Source organism: Myxine glutinosa, chromosome 4 (assembly GCF_964187855.1).
Source record: "Myxine glutinosa chromosome 4, kmMyxGlut1.1, whole genome shotgun sequence".
NCBI lineage: Eukaryota > Metazoa > Chordata > Myxini > Myxiniformes > Myxinidae > Myxine > Myxine glutinosa.
The window spans coordinates 20,948,158-20,970,508 of record NC_136264.1 but is presented as its reverse complement, the minus strand read 5'-3'; the positions used below and the strand labels follow the sequence as shown (position 1 = coordinate 20,970,508).

At 45.9% G+C, this 22,351-nt stretch overlaps 1 protein-coding gene across 4 annotated transcripts in view; it reads left to right on the top strand.

Moving 5' to 3' along the window:
* The window catches only part of LOC137424489 (cubilin-like), a 425,110-nt gene that overhangs the window by 328,700 nt on the left and 74,059 nt on the right, over nucleotides 1–22,351 (top strand). For 3 of the 4 annotated variants that reach the window (XM_068111984.2, XM_068111983.2, XM_068111981.2), the window contains exons 3-4: nucleotides 15,074–15,412; nucleotides 20,311–20,574. In XM_068111984.2, the coding sequence (XP_067968085.2) occupies nucleotides 15,074–15,412; nucleotides 20,311–20,574 (603 nt within the window). The remainder of the gene's footprint in view (nucleotides 1–15,073; nucleotides 15,413–20,310; nucleotides 20,575–22,351) is intronic. The other variant, XM_078775514.1, reaches the window with a different exon arrangement.

Below are 22,351 nucleotides of genomic sequence, written 5' to 3'. Positions count from 1 at the left end.
TCCGCACCTTCGGCCCGCGCAACGTCACCCTCTGCTTCGGCAGCCAGCGCTTTCATTGGACTTTTGTGACCGCAAGCGTGCCCATGGCTTTGCTGGGCGCCGACTTCCTCTGCGTACACGGGCTGCTGGTTGACGTCAAATGGCGTCGCCTCGTCAACGCCGAGACCTTCAGCTCCCTGGCATGCACGTTGAGCAGCTCCGCGCCGACCGAGCTAGCATGCGCCCTCCCGGCAGCGAACGAGTTTGCTCGACTGCTCGCGGAGTTCGCGGACCTCACGTGGCCGACGTTTTCGGCCGTCGCCGTACGACATGGTATCGAGCACCTCATACCAACCACGGGCCCGCTGGTCTACACCAGAGCCCGCCGCCTCGACCCAGCCAAACTCGCCGTGGCCAAAGCCGAGTTCGACGCTTTGGAACACCTCGGCATCGTGCGGCGCTCCGATAGCGCGTGGGCTTCGCCACTACACATCGTACCGAAGCCGGGGGGCAGCTGGCGCCCATGTGGCGACTACCACCGCCTTAACGACGTTACCACCCCCGACAGGTATCCGATCCCGCACATTCAAGACTTCTCCGCCCGTTTGGCAGGACGGGTCATTTTTTCGAAGATCGATTTGATACGGGGATACCACCAGGTACCTGTCAGGCCGGCCGACATCCAAAAACGGCCGTCATCACGCCGTTCGGCTTATTCAAATTCCTTCGAATGCCATTTGGCCTCAAGAACGCGGCTCAGGCGTTCCAGCGCTTGATGGACGGCGTGCTGCGCGACCTGCCGTTCCTCTTTGTCTACCTGGATGACATCCTCGTCGCCTGCACGTCCCGGGCCGAGCACCTCCTCCACCTTCGAACACTGTTTGGGCGCCTCAGCGAGCACGGCCTAATCGTCAACCCGGCTAAATGCCACTTCGGCACGACGGCCGTTGATTTTTTGGGCCACCACATCACCAAGAACGGGGCCGTGCCGCTGCCTACCAAGGTCGAGGCCATCACCACGTTTCCGCATCCCCGCTCTATCAAGGCCCTGCAGGAGTTCCTCGGAATGGTGAATTTCTATCACCGCTTCATGCCCCGCGCTGCTCAGCTCATGCGGCCCCTCTACGAAGCCTTCCGGGGCAAGCCAGCCAAACACGACGTCGTCTGGTCCGCAGCCATGGACGCGGCATTTACAAGCTCAAAGCGGGCCCTCGCCGATGCAACACTGCTCGCTCACCCGGTGCTCAACGCTCCCATCGCCCTCACCACGGATGCCTCCGACTACGCGGTGGGCGCCATACATGAGCAATGGGTGAACGGGGTTTGGCAGCCACTCGCTGTTTTCAGCCGGCAACTCCGGCCGAACTAGCTCAAATATAGCACGTTTGACCGCGAGCTCCTCGGTCTACACCTGGCCGTTCGCCATTTCCGCCACCTCCTGGAGGGCCGACCCTTCACGGCTTTCGTCGACCACAAGCCGTTGGTTTACGCAATGGCCAAAGTCACGGAGCCGTGGTCGGCCCGCCAGCAGCGCCACCTCTCCGCCGTGTCGGAGTTTACCACGGGCATCCGGCACGTCGCCGGCAAAGACAACGCCGTGGCCGACTGTCTTTCTCGGGCCAGCGCGAACGCGGTCCACCTCGGCATGGACTTCGCGCTTATGGTGGCTGACCAGACCACCGACACCACGGTGCAAGCCCTCCGGGCGGCGGACACGGGCCTCCGCCTGGCCGACGTCCCCTTCGCGGACACTGTCCTGCTCTGCGACGTCTCCCAAGGCCAGCCTCGCCCCATCGTGCCTGTTACCTGGCAACGCCGCATCTTCGCCTCCCTCCACGGCCTTTCCCACCTGGGCCGGAAAGCTTCCCAGAAGCTGGTGTCGGCGCGATTCGTCTGGCACGGCCTTCGACGGGATGTCCGCGATTGGACCAGCACCTGCACGGCCTGCCAACAGGCCAAGGTCCACCGACACACCCAGGCCCCGCTGGCACCTTTCACCGTGCCCGAACGGCGTTTCTACCACGTCAACGTGGACCTGGTGGGCCTCCTCCCCCCATCACGGGGTTTCACACACCTGCTCACCATGGTGGACAGGACCACCAGGTGGCCGGAGGCCGTTCCCCTCGTCTCCACCACCACCGCCGACGTGGCGCAGGCTTTCATCGCCACCTGGGTCGCCCGTTTCGGCGCACCGGCGGACATCTCTTCGGACCGCGGGCCGCAGTTCACCTCCGAGCCGTGGGGCGCGGTCACCCGCAACCTGGGGGTCAGGCTCCACCGTACCATGGCCTACCACCCCCAAGCCAACGGGTTGTGCGAGCGGTTCCACCGTTCCATGAAGGCCGCGCTCATGGCCGGCCTCAGGACGGCGGCTGGACCGACCGGCTACCGTGGGTCCTTTTGGGCCTCCGCACGGCCCCCAAGGAGGACCTCCGGGCGTCCACCACCAAGCTGGTCTACGGCCAGCCGCTACGCGTCCCGGGCGAATTCGTGCCCGATGCTACCAGTCCCTGGTCCGCAGCTCGCCAGCGCTCGGACCTCCAGGAGACCGCCCGGCGGTTTGCCCCCGTGCCAACGTCCCACCACGGTGACCCCCAGTCCTACGTCCCCCCAGCGCTTTGCACAGCGGAGTACGTTTTTGTGCATCATGACGCACACCGGGGGCCACTCAGGCCGCCGTACGACGGACCCTTCCGGGTCCTGCGACGGGACGACAAGTCCTTCGTCATCGACGTCGGCGGCAGGTCGGACCGGATTTCGGTGGACCGCCTCAAGCCGGCGCACGTGGACATCGACCAACCACCTCGGTTGGCCCTTCCTCCGCGGCGAGGCCGCCCCCCATCCACCGTGCCTCCCGCTCGACCACCCACCCCCACACCGCCCCCCCCACGACCCTCCAGGGGTCGCTTCGGCCGGGTCATCATGACCCCCCTTAAATTGACCCTGCCGGTGCAAGTCGATTCTGGGGGGGGGGGGGGCGTGTGTAGCTGTTGCCGCTGAACATACACAATCGCCTTACACCTGCCGAGGACGCAACCACGGAGCGATCGCTGTGCCGGGCTCGCCCAGACCGCCCGGAGACGCTCAGTCTCGCCTTTCCTGGGCATGCCCGGACTCGCCTTTCCCGGGCTCGCCCGGCCCGTCCGGTGACACCCAGTCTCGCCGTTCCCGGGCATGTCCAGGCACGCCCGGCCCGTCCGGCGACACCCAGTCTCGCCATTCCCGGGCATGTCCAGACTCGCCCACGTCTCCCGGACACGCCCAGTCGCGCCTTTTAAGGGCAAACGCTCCAGCATGAGATATTCGAGTGCTTGTATATAATGCTGCCCGATAAACGGGCTTTTCAGTTTACCCGAGTTGATTTGATGGAATAAAGAAACTCGGACGAATTCCAGCTTTTTGTCGCGTCCATTCTTTTGATTCGAGTTGGAGCACAGCTCCTTCAGTGATGTATTTTTGTCTCGCGAGAATCTTCTCAACTATTAGCATTACCGAGGTTTTCTGATTTCTCAGAACCAGGATTTGGATACTACAGATAAATACTTATATCTTGTCTTGAAAAAGTTCTTCATTGAAGTTAATTTTACAAAACTATTATCAGAGAGTGCGCTGGCACTCTCGACTCCACGTACTAACGTTGGGATAACGCGGATAGAAAATGCCGGCCCCACCCACTGATACAAAACAAACGTTGGAGTACCTCTTCATACTCTCATAGTTGTTTATCGAGGACACTTGCCGTTTGAGTGTATTATAAGTTTTATTGACACTTCAAGTGAAAAAAACAGTAAAAACCACGAGTGTTTTTCACGTCCGGCCGTATATAAATAAATTCCTTCGAGAGGCTCCGCCCCTCCCCTCTTTCCCTATTGGTTAGAGGGAAACCACACCAGTTAGTTTGGCATTTCTAATTGCAGGTCCTTGTGTGGCCTTGTTTTAATTTATGCTAAATTAAAAAGGCAATGTCGGGATGACAAACTATAGTCTAAAAAAGGTCCTAAACAAGATAGGGACGATGTTGGTTTCGAGAGTAGTTAAGAGTATTGCCATCGCATAACAATCACTGCCTCCAGACTATTGTCTCGGGCTAGGCCGAGCTAAAAGTATTAGAAGCTCCTATATTTGGCATATCTCTTTGAACATACTTGAGATATTCCTCCTCTTTTAACCTTCTCTGTCATCAAAAGCATATCTACATCACCGATTAATTCCACAACCTGTTTAGTCATTTTTAACATGGCACTCCAAGGCAATCCCGGGGCTGTGTAATGAGCGGGGTCTAAACCATAGGAATTTTTATTATGACAGACGGTTATAAAAGTCTCAAATACATCAGCCAATAAAATAACATCAATTTTAAGATACAAATCGTGATATTCCCCAAGGTTCTTCATGTTAAACTTCTTCCAAACATTTTGTGCTTGAGTATAATCTTTATCAGTGAATCAATATAATCATAAGGATATATCCCCTTTTGTGATAGGAGTTCAATCTCTTCTTGAATTGAAAAATGTGATTTAAGATTTTGGAAAGTTTTTAACATTTGATACCAAGTCAGATAATGGACTTAACATACATTTGAATGTGTCATGAAACCTGATATGAGTTATGGGAGATGTATGAATTCTTTTTGCGAATGAGATGTATTTGCTGGTTTGTGTTAGGAATGCATGAAATGTCTCCACTGGTTTTACTCAATTATTTTATAAATAGATGTGTCATAGTGTGCGTTGTTGTAAAGAAGGACTGGAATGAAAGAGGGAAGTTTAAAATTGAGATTACAACTTTGATGAGCCGGACGTCTATATTTACCAGTGAGATGACAATCGTCCCTTACCTTTGGACTTTCACTAATTTTCTCCTCACAAATATGACAGATATTATTTTTCCTAAATTTCCTTTTCTTTTCTTTTGTTAAGCACATTGGCTTATACGTTTTTCCCATTATCCTAGATAATTGGATACAGTCTTTCTCCAGTTGTTTTACAAATTCACGAGAGGCATCTTCTCCTCTATAAAGTTCTAATTTTTATTCATCACCATCAGTTGATTTGATATAATAACAGAAACCACAAAGAGTATGTTTTTTTAATATGTATTTGTGTATGATTGATCTAGATTTGGAAAAGCAGTATCTATCTTTTAAATGATACTTTCAAAATCAGCGTATATCACAAATGGATGTTTTATAGATTTGTTGAAATCTTTGAATGATATGTTTGAACCTACTATTGCCATATTAATTACGGTTGATTTATGATTTAGTACAATATTTTGAATGTTGGTTTAATCAATCGTTCGTATGAAAGACGTTGGGACATCGCTTACATGGATATGTTTTACATTTTCTGTTGACTACTTGTGAAGTGGTTCCCGGTGTGTACCCTGGTTAGAATAGGTACACCGTATCCCTGCATGTCGTAAGAGGCGACTAAGAGGGTTGGCGTCAGGAAGGGCATCCGTCCATAAAAACATTGCCTCAAAAAGAGAACCATGGCAATTACAACTACATATGGGCAGGGTACAGCCCGAAGTGGAGATCGGTTTCTGAGGTTTGGGACATGGAATGTAGGGACAATGACAGGGAGATGAGGAGAAGTGGTGGAAGTATTGGTCAGAAGAAGAGTGGACATATGTTGTGTGCAAGAGACGAGATGGAAGGGAAGTGGTGTGAGAATGGTGAAGGGTAGGCAGGGACAGAAATACAAGTTTGTGTGGCAAGGGTGCCCGGAGGGCGTGATGGTGTTGGTGTCCTGTTTTCTGAGGAGTTTGTAGACAGTGTGGTGAGTGTGACTAGAGTGAGTGATAGGTTGATGATGGTGAAAATGATGATTGGAAAGCTCTTGGTGAACGTCATCTCGGGATATGCTCCACAGGTTGGTCGGAGCGATGAAGAGAAGGACAAGTTCTGGTGTGTGATAGAGAAGCTGATGGAAAACGTGAAAGATGAGGAAGTTGTTGTGGTAGGAGGAGACCTAAATGGACATGTGGGAAGGAGTATGGACGGTTTTGAGGGAGTTCATGGGGGTTACGGATATGGTGTGAGAAATGGAGAAGGTGAAAGGATTTTGGAGTTTGCTGATGGAGCTGATTTGTTGATTTGTAATACTCAGTTCCAGAAAGAGGAGAATAAGCTTGTTACATACACGTCAGGTGGGTCGATGACAACCGTTGACGACCTGATCGTGCGTAGGCGAGAGAGGGGGCACCAACGGGACACAAAGGTGATCCCGGGGAGGAGACTGTTTCACAGCACCACTTGGTTGTCTGCGACATAAGGGTGAAAGGTGCGAGGAGAGCTCGGCGGGTGAAGTGCCAACCGAGAATGAAGGTGTGGAGAATGAAAGAGGTGACAGTAAGGGAGGCATTAAAAGAGAGGCTGAGTAGGGTAGAGGATGATGTGGTTGAGCTTGAACGTGGTTGGATGTCAATGAAAGATAGTCTGTTGGGAGCCGTTGGTGAGGTATGTGGATGGACAAAAGGACCACCGAGGCACTCGGAAACATGGTGGTGGGATGACGAAGTTGGAAAGAGGATTGACGAGAAGAGGAAGAAGTTCAAGGAGTGGCAGAAGGCGAAGGGTACGGGAGCAGAAAAATCACAGCATGAAAGTTATAAGGCAGCCAAGAAGGCTGCAAAGAAAGAGGTAGCAAAGGTGCAGGAGGAATGAAGGAAAATGTTCGGAGAAAGCTTGAATTCAGAAGAGGGTCAGAGAGCAGTATTCAGGATTGCAAAGCAGATAGCGAAAGAGAGGTGTGATGTGATGGGGGTGAGTTGCTTGAAGGATGAAGTGGGACAAATCGTTGTGGACCCAGATGGAATTAAAGGAAGATGGAAAAGATATATGGAAATGCTGTTAAATACAGAGAATGAATGGGATGGCAACATAGAGAGTAACCCAGTTTTAGGACCGGCAGAGAAGATAAATGAGAAGGAAGTTGAGGAAGCGATAAAAGCAATGAAGAGTAGAAAAGCGGGAGGGCCGACGGGAGTTGTGGGAGATATGTTGAAGGCAGCAGGAAGTTGGGGTGTGAATAGAATGACAGAGATCTGTAATCTGGTGGTGAAAGAAGGCCGCATTCCAGTGGTTTGGGAACTGAGTACTCTCGTCCCTCTATACAAGGGGAAAGGTGACCCTCTGGAATGTGGCTCGTACCGAGCGATAAAGTTGTTGGAGCATGGAATGAAGGTATTTGAAAGGGTGTTGGAGAGGAGGATAAGGAAGTAGGTGAAGATCGACGAAATGCAGTTTGGATTTATGCCAGGAAGAGGAATGACAGACGCGCTCTTTATTGTGAGGCAGTTGCAGGAGAAGTACATGGAGAATAGGAAGAAGTTGTTTCTTTGGTTTGTTGATCTGGAGAAAGCATTCGAAAGGGTTCCACGCAAAGTATTGACATGGGCATTGAGGAAGTTTAGGAGTGGATGAATGGTTGATCAGAGTAGTGATGGCAATGTACAAAAGCGCATGCACAGCTGTAAGGACGAAGGACGGGAACAGTGGTGAGTTTGAGGTGAAGGTGGGAGTGCATCAGGGGTTGGTACTAAATCCACTACTATTTGTAGCTGTGATGGAGGTGCTGGCTCAGAACGTAAAGGAGGGTTTACCGTGGGAGTTGTTGTATGCAGATGATCTGGTGTTGATTGCGGAAAGTATGGATGGACTGAAGGAAAAGATGAACAAGTGGAAGGAATGTATGCAGACAAAAGGTCTGAAGGTGAATATAGGAAAGACATAGATGATGGCAAGTGGTGAAGCATGTGGTGAGGTGGAAAGAACTGAGAAGTGGCCATGTGCTGTGTGCAGGAAGGGTGTTGGAGTGAACTCCATTCAATGTACAATGTGCGCTGAGTGGGTTCATCAAAAATGTAGTGGTCTGAGAGGGTCATTAACCAGTGTGGCAGCTACATTCAAATGTAAGGTGTGCACAGAGGGAGCTGCAGATGGAGGAAATGTTGAGTTGGATCTTGGAGACGGCGTGAAGCTGGAAGGTGTGAAAACATTTTGCTACCTCGGAGACATGCTGAATGGAGAAGGTGGATCAGACTCGGAAACGGTTGCAAGAGTGAGATGTGCATGGAAGAAGTTTCGTGAACTGAGTGGCATGCTGATGAGGAGGGGAGTGTCGTTGAAGCTGAAGGGAAAGGTGTATGCTGCATGTGTGAGAAGTGTTATGATTTATGGTAGTGAGACATGGGTAATGAACGTAGAGCAGCAACGAAGGCTAGAAAGGGTGGAAATGCGAATGGTTCGGTGGATGTGCAGAGTATCGTTGAGAGAGAGGAAGACAAATGATGAATTGCGAAAGATGATGGGAATGGAGCCTGCGATTGATGCTGTGAAGATGAACAGGTTGAGATGGTTTGGTCATATGTTGAGGAAGGATGAAACTGACTGGTTGAGAAGAGTGATGGAAATGAATGTAGAAGGAAGTAGAGGACGGGGAAGACCAAGAAAGACTTGGCTAAAGATGGTGGAAGAAGAAATGCGGGCAAGGGGGTTAACAAGGAGAGATGCAGAAAATAGGGCAAAATGGAGAAGATTTTCATGGGGACCGCAAGGCTAACCCCCGCTCTAGCAGGGAAAATGGCCTTAAAATGCATGTTGTGTTGTTGTTGTTGTACTTGTGAAGTGGTTAGTCTTGATAAATTTTTGATGTAAGCATTATGTGAATTTTCTCCTGAACTATAACACAGAAGGTCAATGTGTGTTTCGTCATTTTTCAAGTTATTTGAAAATGTTATTTTCTGAACTTTGTTTGTATCCGTTAATCCATATACAGACTTGGCATTTAATATGGAATATTTATTTTGTGGGGGGTGAACTTACTTTTCAAGATGACTTAGAACCAAAAGTTCATTGGAATTATGTTGATATTATTCGAGATTTTGTTAATGTGACCTTTAAAAGAAACAAAAACCACATTTGACATTTCGAAGCAAATAAATTGATCCTTGAAGGTGATGTAAACTGATATCGAACTCAATTGACGGACAGTACTGTGTTAAACTTCTGTACGTTTTCCAGAAGTATCTCTTTATTTTGCACATTAGCCAAATTTATTTTTAACAAAAACAAAAGTTAAATTACGACTGGGATTACGGACACTAAAATTACAGTTCAGTACTTCGTGTAATCCCCACGAGCATTCAGGAGAGCACGTACACATTGAGGCATGCTGTTCACGAGATTTGCCAAGGTTTGGACAGGAATCGCTTGTGTTACGAATTCCGGGTTTATGGGGATTACGATTCAGGTCATTTCTTATTAATGTATATTAATGTATATTGGAATTCCTTTCCATTACCTTATATATTAACGGGAACATTCGGAATTCGTATTACATTCGTGTTGGAATGCATTGGAATGTATATTAATATGAATGTATATTCTATTAAGGGTTGTTGTGGTTAAAGGGTTAGGAGCCCTTCTGGTAAAAACGAGACCAGGAACGGGATCGTGAACCGGAAGAAAAGGAGAGACGAGGTCCGGGGGAAGGCGGCCATCTTTTTCCTCGCCAAGCTCCGACACGAGCCGAGTCGATCTTGACCTGCTTTTGGAACGCGGAGTTTGAAACGCCTGTCGGGCGAGAGGAGTTACCTGCGCGGGGAAATTACCTGTTACGTGTCCGGTTGCCGGGGGTTCCTGGAAGGAACCAAGCGTCCGGCACTGTTCGCCTCGACGTCTACAAGGACGTGTACCGGAGGGGCCTTGGGCCTCGCGCGCTTTGCGAGCCGTTCACAGCCCAGAAGCCGCGATCACGAGCTCCGACCTCGGTGGCTTGCCGAGGAGGTGTCCGCTGCAGCAGCTGTTCCCGGTACGGGACGTGCACGTTTGGAGTACGCCAGCCAGGGGTCCGTTCAACCGCCCGTGTGCGGAGAAGTCAACCTTCACCTTGGTCTGGAGGGGCCCAGAGACATTGTGAGGGACAGTGACTATTGAGGGTGTCGTGAGTGGGGCAAGGGGGGGAAATATATGAGATGGCCATCTTAGTAATATTGTTGATTGATTGTTGATTGTTGTGGATTGATTGGGAATATATTTATTAATTAATCCGGATCCTTGGTGTGGGGTTGCTTATTGACTTGAATTGTTTGTGTCTTTCGTATGGATTGCGTTACGAAAGCGTATAAATCATATATCTTTCTGGCGGGGTTCCTCTCAAGGTCCGGGGGTCATCGAGACCAGGTAGTCACCGGGAGGACCACGTAACACTTGCCATGCAGTGACAATAGCCTGCTGCAATTCACGCACAGAGGTCGGCTGCTGGTCCAAGTTGTCGATTTGACGCGTTAATTCTGCCCACAAGTTCTCTATCGGATTCATATCCGGGGACATGGCAGGCCACTTCATATGCTCCACACCACGGTCAGCAAGAAAGTGTTGGATCATGCGAGCACGATGAGGCCGTGCTTTGTCATCTTGGAAGACAAAGTTTCCTCGAAAGGCTGCACGAGCAAATGGAAGCAATGTTTCTTCCAGAATGGCCCTGTACTTGACTGGTTCAGGTTTCCATTCAGTACAACCAGGTCAGTTTTGCCCCCTGCATGAAAAGCTGCCCAAACGGTCACCCCACCACCTCCAGCTTGGACCTTTGGCACTATACAATCTTCATTGTAGGCTTCATGCACTTGTCTGCGCACTCAGACGCGGCCATCTTGACGATAGACCAGAAATCTAGACTCGTCACTGAAGATCACGTGATTCCAGTGTCCTGGCTGCCATTGACGGTGCTCTCTGACCCACTGCAATCGGCACTGGCGGTGTTGTCTGGTCAGGCGTGGATTTATCAGGGGACGCCTGGCACGATAGCCTGCTTGAACCAGTCGTTGGTTGACTAGCCTTCTGGATACAGGCACATTTGTCAGTTTCTGCCACTCAGCCCTAAACTGATTAGCTGACTTGGTACGGCCATTGCGGACTAACCGGTGCAGCTGGCGTTCATCCCTCCTTGTGGTTCTGCGGGAACGTCCTCACCTCGGTATTAGAGTAGGGACACCCCTCTGAGCATTTCATTTCAGGATCTTTGACACCTGACCTTGAGTGATGCCATACTGCCGAGCAATAGCACGCTGTTTCATGCCGGAATTTCGTAAAGCCACCACTTCATGACAAACAGCATTGTCGAGTTGACGGACCATCTCCAGAGGAAGCGGCAATAACTTTTGTAGACGTGCAGCAGTTGTTTTCCACTAATACAGAACGCAACAACCCTTATATACCCGATTGTGAAGCCAATCGTCAAATGTACCTGTTCGTACATTTTGTCACGCCACCTGTGATATAATCCTGTTATTGACTTCTCGCTGCGACAGACAATGTGTCATGGTTCTTTTTACAAAGAAATCACCGAAGCGTAAAAGAAACTCACCAGATTGATAGACTGAGTTCAGAAACTAATCACAAGTCAAGAAAAAAAAATATTCCATATTAAATGCCAAGTCTGTACATTAACAGATAGATTATTCTTTTTCTCAAATTTTGGAATATCTGTCAATAACATTGGAAAGTTCAAATCTTTAACATTAAGTTCATTAATATATGGTAAGTAATGACCTACCCTGTTAGGATTAAGTTTCTGTGGGTGAAGGTGAGCAAGAACAGAGTATAGAAAACATTTATTTGTCATTGTTTTTAATATTAACAACAGCCCTTTTAAGCTCTTTCTCTTTTGGTGAATCAATATAAGAAGAAGCACTAAGAGGGTCTGATTTCAAGATGTGTATATCTAAAAAGATTATTTTTTAAATAACGAATCCACTACCTACCACACTATTATCAACATCCAGTTCTCGTCTTTGGAGTTCATCATAAACATCACATACTCTTGGAATCTTGGAATGACGTGATAAAGTGAGGGTTTGTTCTTATGTAGCGGAGTTTCTTCATCACCTTGTCTTGTCCTATTCAATTTTACTCCCATATAAACCTTAAACGTATTGATTTCACTCAGTGTGTTTTAAATTCGAATTTCAATACTTGATTTAACCATATCAATGGCCTCAATGATTGAATATGGTCCTGGTTCTTCAAATCGAAACAATCTTCTTTTTATACGAGTATGGCAACAATTTTATACGAAACAATTTATATTTTTAATCTCGTATGTCCTTTAAATGCTTCATCAGCGTTTTCAATAGAGTATCCAAGTATCCCCTCTTCATTCTTCTTATGTTTGCATTATTGAAGGTGTTTCTTATAACTACCCTTTAAGGCATCTTTAGGGCAGACATCACAATGTTTTGTTTCTCGTTCAAGTGGAGATATTTTTTGGAAAAGATTGAATGTGTGTTTGTGGGTTTTAAGGTGTTTGTTATAATATTTATATTCACGATTACAAACGTCGCAATACTTTGTAATCACCATATTTATATCGTAAAAATTTACTTCAATTAATATAATTTGATGAAAATCTCGTGGTAATTTATAGACATTTTTTCGTTTAAAATAAAATTTTCCTGATGAAAATCTCGTTGAAAACCACTTATTTTAGTTAGTATCTTTGAAGGAGACTGTAACTGTGATCCCTTACCGAAGCGGAGATGGATACTTTGGGTTCTGGGAGGACTCTGTTCTACCTCCTGAAACCCGCAAATGGAGATAACACACACACACACACACACACACACACACACACACACACACACACACACACACACACACACACACACACACACACACACACCTCCCGTATAAGCGCTTGTGTGTGGACTGGGGCATTGCGGCCTGTTAAAAACCTTGTTGTGGTAAAGTATAAACATGCATAAAGTACATCAATAGGACAACCCTAAAGAACCAAAGGGTTACCTTGAAATATGCCCTTCGTTCGTCCATCGGTGTAGTTTCTTCTTTTTAAAGGAAGGAAATAAATTACAGAGACTATAGGCATTGAAGGAAGAGAGGGACATGTCTGTCTTTTAATTCAATTTTTAATTCAATTTATTTTGCTTTACTTACTCGGAGATTTCCCCACAGAATATACAGGAGCGACTGTGGAAGCCTTGACGTAAATTCTGCTGCTTAATTATTTTCATTGTACTCAATTCCCACTGGTTAATTATTCTAGTTTTACTCAATAAAGTTACACTTTTGGGCACATTCATTAATATTTTCTTCTCTCAATATAATTGATGGAACAGTCAAAAAAGTTAAGTTTAATGCTTTGTCTTTGTCACAAATGCCACAGAGGGCTGACCAAGATTGCATGTCACCATTTTGAAAGGCTTATCATGGTTTTTTGTTATGATCACCCCGTTAACCATCTTCAAACGTGGTGTTTTAACACACCCAAACACTCAGTTTTCATGAATGCAATCCATTGGAGTTTGAGAAGTATGCATGCAAAGTTTGGGGCTGCTAGGTTTCATGGTTTTTTTGAGTTATGGAGGACACACACAGGCACATTGCCTTTTATTAGTCCCCTACCGGTGTACACCGGAGGGGACTATAGGTTTGCACGCCGTCCCTCCGTCCGTCCGTCCGTCAGTCCGTCAGTCTGTCAGTCCGTCACGCAAAGAACAGTTTTCCGGACTTTTTTTTCGAAACGCTTAACGCTAATGATTTCAACCTTGGCACATGGTTTCCTCATGATAAGTTACAGATCGAGTTTGAACTTCACGACGTTTCGATCATTTTTGACAAAGTTATGGCACTTTGAACTTTGGGAATTCTGATAATTCTGATGCTCCTTAATTCAGTGCCATTTTAAGTTTTAATTTCCTTTAAAAACCAATTTCTCTGCAATAATTGGACCGATTGAGATCAAATTTTCACCATAGGAGGGACTCGGTCTGTAGAATATTTTAATGGTAAATATGACGTCACAGGTCACGTGGTTCGGCCGCCATATTGTTTTTCGTAAAAACACGAAAACCCCTTTTTCTCTACAACGGCTGAACAGATCGAGGCCAAACTTTGCAGGCAACATCACATACCCATGACGAACAAAAAAGTCAACGAGCATGGCGTCATGCGTCACATGGTTTCAGAGTTATGACGTTTTTAAGCATGAACCTTTAAAACTGAGCTCCTCCCTCATTTTTGATCCAATCGAGGGGAAACTTCACAGATCTATTCAGCATATCAATCTACTAAAATGTCCTTTTGGAATCTGCGATAGGGCACGTGGTTTGGCAGATATCGTTAATTAAACGAAAAAAAAATGGATATCTCTTGTTTATTCTCGAGTTCCCCTCAAGCCGCACTGCGCGTCCTCAGCCTCGTCTCGCGAACGTCAACAGCGCGCCACAGCGCGCGCTTTCCGGAGGGGCGGAGCCAAGCCAAGCAACATATATATACACATCGATCATTGATCGTGAACCGGAAAATATGATAAATTACACATGGTTTCAGAGTTATGACGTTTTTAAGCATGAACCTTTAAAACCGAGCTCCTCCCTCAGTTTTTGATCCAATCGAGGGGAAACTTCACAAATCTGTTCAGCATGTCAGTCTACTAAAATGTCCTTTTGGAATTTGCGATGGGGCACGTGGTTTGGCAGATATCGTTAATTAAACGGAAATATTTTTAAAAAAATGGATATCTCTTGAATCGCTAGTACCTCAGACCGTGAGTTGGTAATCATTTATATAATTCATACAGTTCAATACGTGCAGGCCGCTCCACGGAGCGACCTTGGGGGCTTATCAACGAGGCGAGGCGTGACACACATGTCTCAGCATACCTCAGATCAAGTTTGAAAACCAGCATCAACCGTGCATAAATTTGCATATTCGATCATTTTTGACAAAGTTATGGCACTTTGGTAGGGGACATGTATTGCAGCGCAATACTCAGAATGCTTGTTATTATAGATTCAATAGTTCTATTTTCAAAAATATAAATCTTGGTGATTTTTCACAATTGTGTATTTTGTTCAAAGAACATTCGGAATCCTCTCTCATGATTCATCCATATAATTTATACTTCATCCTTTTAAATTTGGATTCTGCATTTTTCACAGAAGTCTGCAGAATGATTGTTTATATTAAAAACAATGCATTTATTGCACAAAACATTCAATTTCATTAATATTTAATGTTTCTTCAACAACATCTTCCTAAAGTAATAATGCTGGTTAATATTCTATGCAGAGTCATGTGGAGGAAACCTTTTGGCAGAAGGTTGGCTCGTCTCTCCCGGGTTCCCTTTCTCCTATGAAAACAACATGGACTGTGTTTGGGATGTGAGGGCACCCGATGGACATGTTGTGGTGCTGACTGTGGTGAACCTGGAACTGGAAGCTTCTTATAATTGCACAAATGATTGGTTAGGTGTGGCCTACACAAACCCAATGCAGCGAGAGATCACAATGTGCCATTCTCAAAACACGGGACGAATCCTCACGTCAAGCTCCAACTTCATGCGGATATTTTTTCACACTGATGGGAGTGTCACCCAACGAGGGTTCAATATCACATTATCAGCGCAAGGTATAATTTGCTTTGGTATGACATTTTGTTGATTTTGGATTAGTAACTTTATTACCCTGCCCTCATGAAACGAATAGCAGGGTTAGGCATTCGGTTGCATACGTGTGGCATGTTTTTATTTTTAAAATTCATTTTCTCAGCAACCGTTGGTCCGATTGACATGTAATTTTACCATAGGAACGCCTCCAACTGCAGCATTTTTTTATTCACAATTATGACGTCATATGTCACGTGGTATCAACTCCATCTTACAAAAACGTCACACCTTTATATCTCCCAAACCGCTCAATGAAAAAAGTTGAAACATGGCTCATTGTGAAGTACTCTCCATGTACTTCACACAAGGATGATAACGTTGATCCCATACACTCAACATAAGATATGTTGATGATATCATCGGTGCCTTCATCATGATGTCATAATTCGACAAGTACAACACTTGATCTGATCAGTATGAAAACAGTAATAATTCCTCTGCAACTGTTTGTCGGATGGACACAAAATTTGTACCATAGGAGTGCCGCCTCCTGTATCATTTTTTAATTATAATCATGATGTCATAGGTTACGTGGTACAGGTGCCATCTTGGAAAAATAAAAACCTTGCACCTCTATATCTCTGAAACCGCTCCTTGGAAAAAATTGAAACATGGCTCATTCTTAAGTGCCCCCCATGCGGAATAAGATATGTTAGCAATGATGTCATCGGTACCTTAACTATGGCGTCATAATTCGGCAAGTACAACGCTTGATTCGATCAGTTTTTTAGTTGATTAGATATTGCACCCTGAAGATTCTTGGATGGGGATCCATCGTGAAAATGGCCCATGTCAATCAGCGCATCCATAATAGCAAAAACAAAAACGATTTTTTTTTTTCGATATCTTTACAAGAAAACATAATGCAATAAAAAAAGTCGTTTCTACCAATATGTTTTCATGCAGTCTAGGTCTTGGTAAAAAAAACGTCTGACTACTACAACTGATTTGAAACTTGTGGTGATATCCGAAGTGATATTCCAGAGACCAACGTTATCATTCTTGTGAAGGGCGAGCTCCGTTAAAAAGTAAATTTGAGTTCACGAAATCATGTACAGTTGCACCCCGACATTCGCTGTCCCAACATTCGTGGGTTCTGCGTACCATGCGGTAATAAATAAATCTGCGGTTAATAAAATGTGACCTGCTTCTACATTCACGGCCCTATGCCCCACGTATTCATGGTTTTTCACAGGCACAAAAAAATCTTCCACGAGCCACAAGCATAACACATTTCTCAAATATATCTTCAAACAGCTACGCACAAAGCAGCTGAACGTATGCAAAAACATATCTTCCAAGAGCAGCGAGCATGACCATGACCTTCATTCGTGGCCGTGTGCTTCACGTGGCGTTTTTGGCGTTTTTGCGTTTCATTCGTGGCGTTTTTGCGGTAGCATAAAAAAATATTTTAGCAGTGCTATAAGCAGGCTGCGAGGCATGTCCCACCATTCGCAATATCCACTTAACTGTGCAGCATGTCCCACCATTCACACTATAAACCTAGTTGTGCAGCATGTCCTGCCAGCTGCGTAAGATGTCATCCCCAACCGTAAGATGTCCAACTTCTTTCCTGGAAGTCCTTGCAGTGTCCTTGTGTTTTATACTTCTCCCACCCCCCCCCCTCCCCCCTTCCCACGCCTTCCCACCCCCAAGCCCTCTCCCTCCCACAGATCTCCCGATGTCCCTGCTCTCAAATGTTGTGTTTGTGCTTCCCCTTCTCTCCCCATCTTGTCTACTGCTACCCTTATTATATGTTTTGTGTGTCTGTTTGATTTTTTTTGTGTGATAAATGTTAGCTCTTTCACGAGCCTCGATCCTGTATACCAAAAAAAACAAAATAAAAAAAATTAATCCTCGATGAGTTACTGCACAAAAATTAGAAACTCTTCACCACATCTATTACCAGCCGCTGAATATGGCATCGTCCAAGCTATTACACAATGACAATGCTTCACCGCATCTGTTACCAGCTGCTGAAGACTGCATCACCTGCCAACATCCCCACAAACAATGGCCAGAATACTTACCCCTCCCACAGCTACGCACAATGCCCTCATGACTACTTATGTCCAGCGTGTCCTGGGTCTCACTCATTCTTATCGGCCCACTGCTTTGACCTGTGTTTTTTCCTTTCGCTCTGCTCATCATTCGGTCTTGGCTCCCAAGCACAAGACCAGTGCCGGAGATGCGTCAACTGCCAAGTGGTAGAAGAAAGTGATTAGCCTGAGCCAGAAATTGGAGCTGCTGGACCGGCTTTCGAGAGTGGAGAGTGTGGTCTCTGTGGGCAGGCATTACGACATGAACAAATCCACCGTTAGCTACATATGGAAGAACGACAAGGCGATCCAAGAAAGTGTTGCGACAAGTACTGTACCGAGTGCCATGGTAGTCACCCAGGTCTGGGGCATCCACATAGAAAGGATGGAGAAGGCTCTGAACATATGGATAGAGGACAATGCACAGAATAACATGCCTTTAAATGGACTTCTCATTCGCACAAAGGCGAGGTAAATTTACAAGTATCTGGCTGGCGCAGGTGCCGCTAGCACGAGTGATGCGGGTGTAGCTATGAGTGATGCGCTCAGCGATGCGGGTATAAGCAGCCCCAGTTCATTCCAAGTGAGCAGGGGATGGTTTCACCGCTTCAAGGACCAGTTCGGTCTCCGCAACTTCAAACTGTCAGGCAAGCTTGCCTCCGTGGACTATGATGCGGCTAAAATGTTCCCTGCTCAACTCGCGCAGCTGATAGACGAGAAGGGGCACCTGCCAGAGCAGATCTTCAATGCAGACGACACTGGTCTGTTCAGGAAACAAATTCCCACAATAACTTTTATCTTGAAGCGGGAGTGTACAACATCGGGGTTCAAGGTCATTAAGGACCAGGTATCTTTTCTCCTTTGCTCAAATGCAAAAGGGGACTGTATGACAGCCCATGATGCTGTACTGTTCCTGAACGTGCATGCTCTCAAGGGCAAGAACTAATGCATGGTTCCCGTGTTTTGGAGGACCAACTGGAAGGCGTAGGTAATGGCAGCAATTTTCATGGACTGATTCCAAAAATGTGTCGTCCCTCAGGTAAAGGTGCCAGGCAAAACAAAACCTTGCGTTCAAGGTTATCCTGCTAGTCGACATTGCTCCTAGCCACCCCGAGGACCTGAAGGTGGCTCACCTGAACGTCGAGGTCATCTTACTGCCACCCAACACCACCTTCCTGATCCAGCCGTTCAACCATGGTGTGATCTACACTTTTAACACATATTACACCTGCCACACCTTTCGTCACATTTTGGAGTGTGATGAAGTCTGGCCCAGAGCTCACCGTCGTACAGTGTTGGAAAGAGTTTAACATAGACCACTGCATCGGGGCCAAAGCTGGACAAGGTGAGAGCCTCCACCATCAATGCCTGCTGGCAAAACCTTTAGTCACAGATGGATGGTGAAAAATTTCACAGGTTTTCCCAAAACAAGGAGGAGAGAAATGAAATTGCTGGGTTGGCACGGCAGGTGGGAGGGGAAGGCTTTGACGACATGGATCCTGAGGAGTTGGAGGATATTATTGCCTCGCATGCTGACGAGCTCAACGATGAGGAGTTGGATACCATTACCAAGGTTTCTGAGGAGTAAGAGGAGGCGGGCAGTGACGAGGAGGAAGAGATGTCAAGTTCCTGGTTGAGGTGCTGCAGGACATGCGGGCAATTGCCAACAGTGCAAGAAGCCAACCCGGACATAGAGCGTTACCTCAAGTTTAAGAGGGAGTTTGATGATGTGATGCTCCCATAAAAAGAACTGCATAGAAACCTGGGGCAATCTGCCAGGCAGCTCTCCATCACACGTTTTTCACCCTGGGCCCTCCACCTCAGCAGCTTCAGCACCCTGTCCTGCCTCTCCTACTTCCCCATCAGTGCACAACTCATTAGCTACCTCACCTGCGCCCTCTTCAGCACCCTAACCTGCCTACCCCTAAGTGCACGACTCATCAGCGATCTCACCTGCGTCAGCTTGAGCGTCCTCACCAATATTCCTTTTGGTGCTCAACTCATCAGCAACCTCACCTAAGTCGTCTTCAAAGGAGTTCACTGGATTTTAATTCTTCATCAGCATTATCATTTGAAAAGTTGCTTGTGTTTGTGAAATAAAAATTTGAAACGGTACTTGCTGTTGTTGTTTGTAGTTTTATGGTACGGTTGGTGAAGCACTCTTAATAAACTGTAATTGCATTCCTTCAATAAACATTGGAAACGATACCTGGTGTTGTCGTATTTTTTTTTAATTTGTGAGCATTTTTTTGTAAAACTGTTATAATGTTCTTTTGCAGTCCAAATTATTTTTAACTTTTAAAATCTTCCCTATGAATCAGGAACCGCCAGGAACCTATCTCCCTTTTCCCCATTGAAACAATGCCCCGACATTCGCATTGTCGGTATTCGCGGCTTTGACATTCATGGCATTTTCGCGAATCGGGAACTGCAGGGAACCTATCCTCCATATTCCCATTGAAACAATGATCCACCACAATCGCGTATTTGACATTCGCAGCATTTTCCAGGAATGCATCCACCGCGAATGTCGGACTCTGACAGTATCTCAAAATTTGGGGGGGAAAGTGATTGTGGGACATTCAAGGACATGTGAAGAATATCAAGGGGGATTGAATGAGTGGAAATGTCAGAAACCCCAGTTCGAGGTTGTTTTCAGATGAAAATGGAATGGACCAATATCCAAAAGTTTAGTGACGACGTCAAACAATTTATATAGAATCATGTTGGCACTAAAGTTAGACACAATTGTATCTGCTTTTATGTTTTGTCCTCAAGTAATTTGTGAAAACATGTGCATCCGTGTCCTCCCACATTTACAGATGGCTGTGTTCCTGCTCAACTAAAGGTGGTTTCATATAACGTAACATCAGTGACCCTCAACTGGATTGTACCAAATGACCTCAACAACACACACCTCAGCTTTGTGTCTTTGTTCTCTTCTGGAAAAGAAATTCAAAATCACACCACGATGTACAAGGAACAAAGAATCACAGGACTTTCACCATTCACAAAATACAATGTGTCCATCTCTTCCCTGTGTAACGGCTTTGAAAGCATTCCTGCCAGTATTGATATAGATACAGGTATGTATGTTCAAAGCATGCACACAAATTGATGTTGATGTTTAGTTTGGTGACAAAGAATGTAGATAAAACGTAAAATAGGAAACCTATCCGCCAGCACCATGCCCAAATTACAAATTCCTGTCCTGACTACCAGTGTCGGAGAGGCAACTCATCCAAGATTGTAACCCCAGCCAAAGAAACTGCTTCGACACAACCAACGCTCTGTATAGAGCATGGTACATCATCTGATATGGTGATCATCATTTTCCTCTCCTTATGGTTTTGACTATCAAGAGAGAAGAGTAGACATCTGGCTCTTTCTTTCCTGTGCTAACTCGTGACATTGCTTTAACTGCTACAAGTTTGAAAAGTTTTGTCTTGTTCTCATCTACCCCAAGGAAGCTGTGTTAGATCCCATTCCTCTTTTTCTCTTTCTCTCTCTTCAAGCTGTTCTCTAAATATACATCAAATACAATGTCAACTCGTTCGACTTTCTCCATCTGTTGGTTTATGTAGGAATGAATATGTTGGTGATATATATTCCTGAAATGTCCGGGATGTGCTGGGGGGAAATCGTCTGGATGATCCACTTAGCCCATATAATCTGTGAATTTTGGTGTCTGATCTGGTAGAGGATTCCCGTACACTTCTACATTTGTCAGGAGATTGGCCTTATTGCCCGAACTCATCTCACCGTCTCTCAAGAGGCTTGGTGTTGTAGGCTGGTTTTCGTGCCGAAATATCTCAATATTGCTTTCGCGTGACTGGCAAGCGATATACAGACGTGAAAAAGAGCACAATCTTCTTAGAGTCCTTACTGCATTGATCTGTTTCTTTCTATTTTTTTCATAGATAGTAGAGTGGAAGGCTGTTTTTCTTCAGAGGGGTGATTCCACGGTAACTGACGTTACAGATGCAGGATTCTTGTATAGTTCAACCCAATACAGAGCGGTAATTGAGACTGACGGGGCTATTACCTCATGATGGTTATTAAAGTTACATGTTAGGAAGGGTAGTGTTGTAGGCTTTTCACACTGACTGTATCTCTTCTCCAGCATTGGCGAAAACTCCAGAGGAACTGATGTTACACAAAAAGGACACCAAAAGCAGGGAACTTAATTGCACTCAGATATCTCATGTCCCTGTGGAATTAGGAAGATCATTTTCATGTGAGATTATGATTGGATTGCAGACTACAGCTGTGTAATGAAGTAAGGAATTTAGGCTGGTACGTTATTACTGTTACGTTTGTAGGGGGTAGACAATGATTACCTTAGAGCCAGGTAGAATTGCATAGGTAATTGCATAATTGCATAGGTGTGCTCCAGGTAGAATTGCATAGGTAGTGTGTCTCCACGTGACTCGTGAAGAAGAACCCCCATGCACATGAGTAGGAAATTCATTTAGATCGGATGTCATGTAAGCGCGTATCTTCGTTCCCATCATGAGGGGTGGGGTTATGTTAATTAATTAGGGATTATGGGTAATTAGTCCCCTGTATGTAATGGCCCCTGTAATTTTTCCTCTGTTCCTTATGACAAAGCAGCACACAAACACAAGCTAGGAAATCGCGCATTTATAACACCAAATAAACAATACCCTGTATGTATTGTTTATTTCTTGTTACAGTGCATTCAGAAAGTATTCAGACCCCTTCACTTTTTCACATTTTGTTATGTTGCAGCCTTATGCTGACATCGTTGAAATTGATTTTTCCCCCCATCAATCTACACTCAATACCCCATAATGACAAAGAGAAAACAGGATTTTAGAAAGTTTTGCAAATTTATTAAAA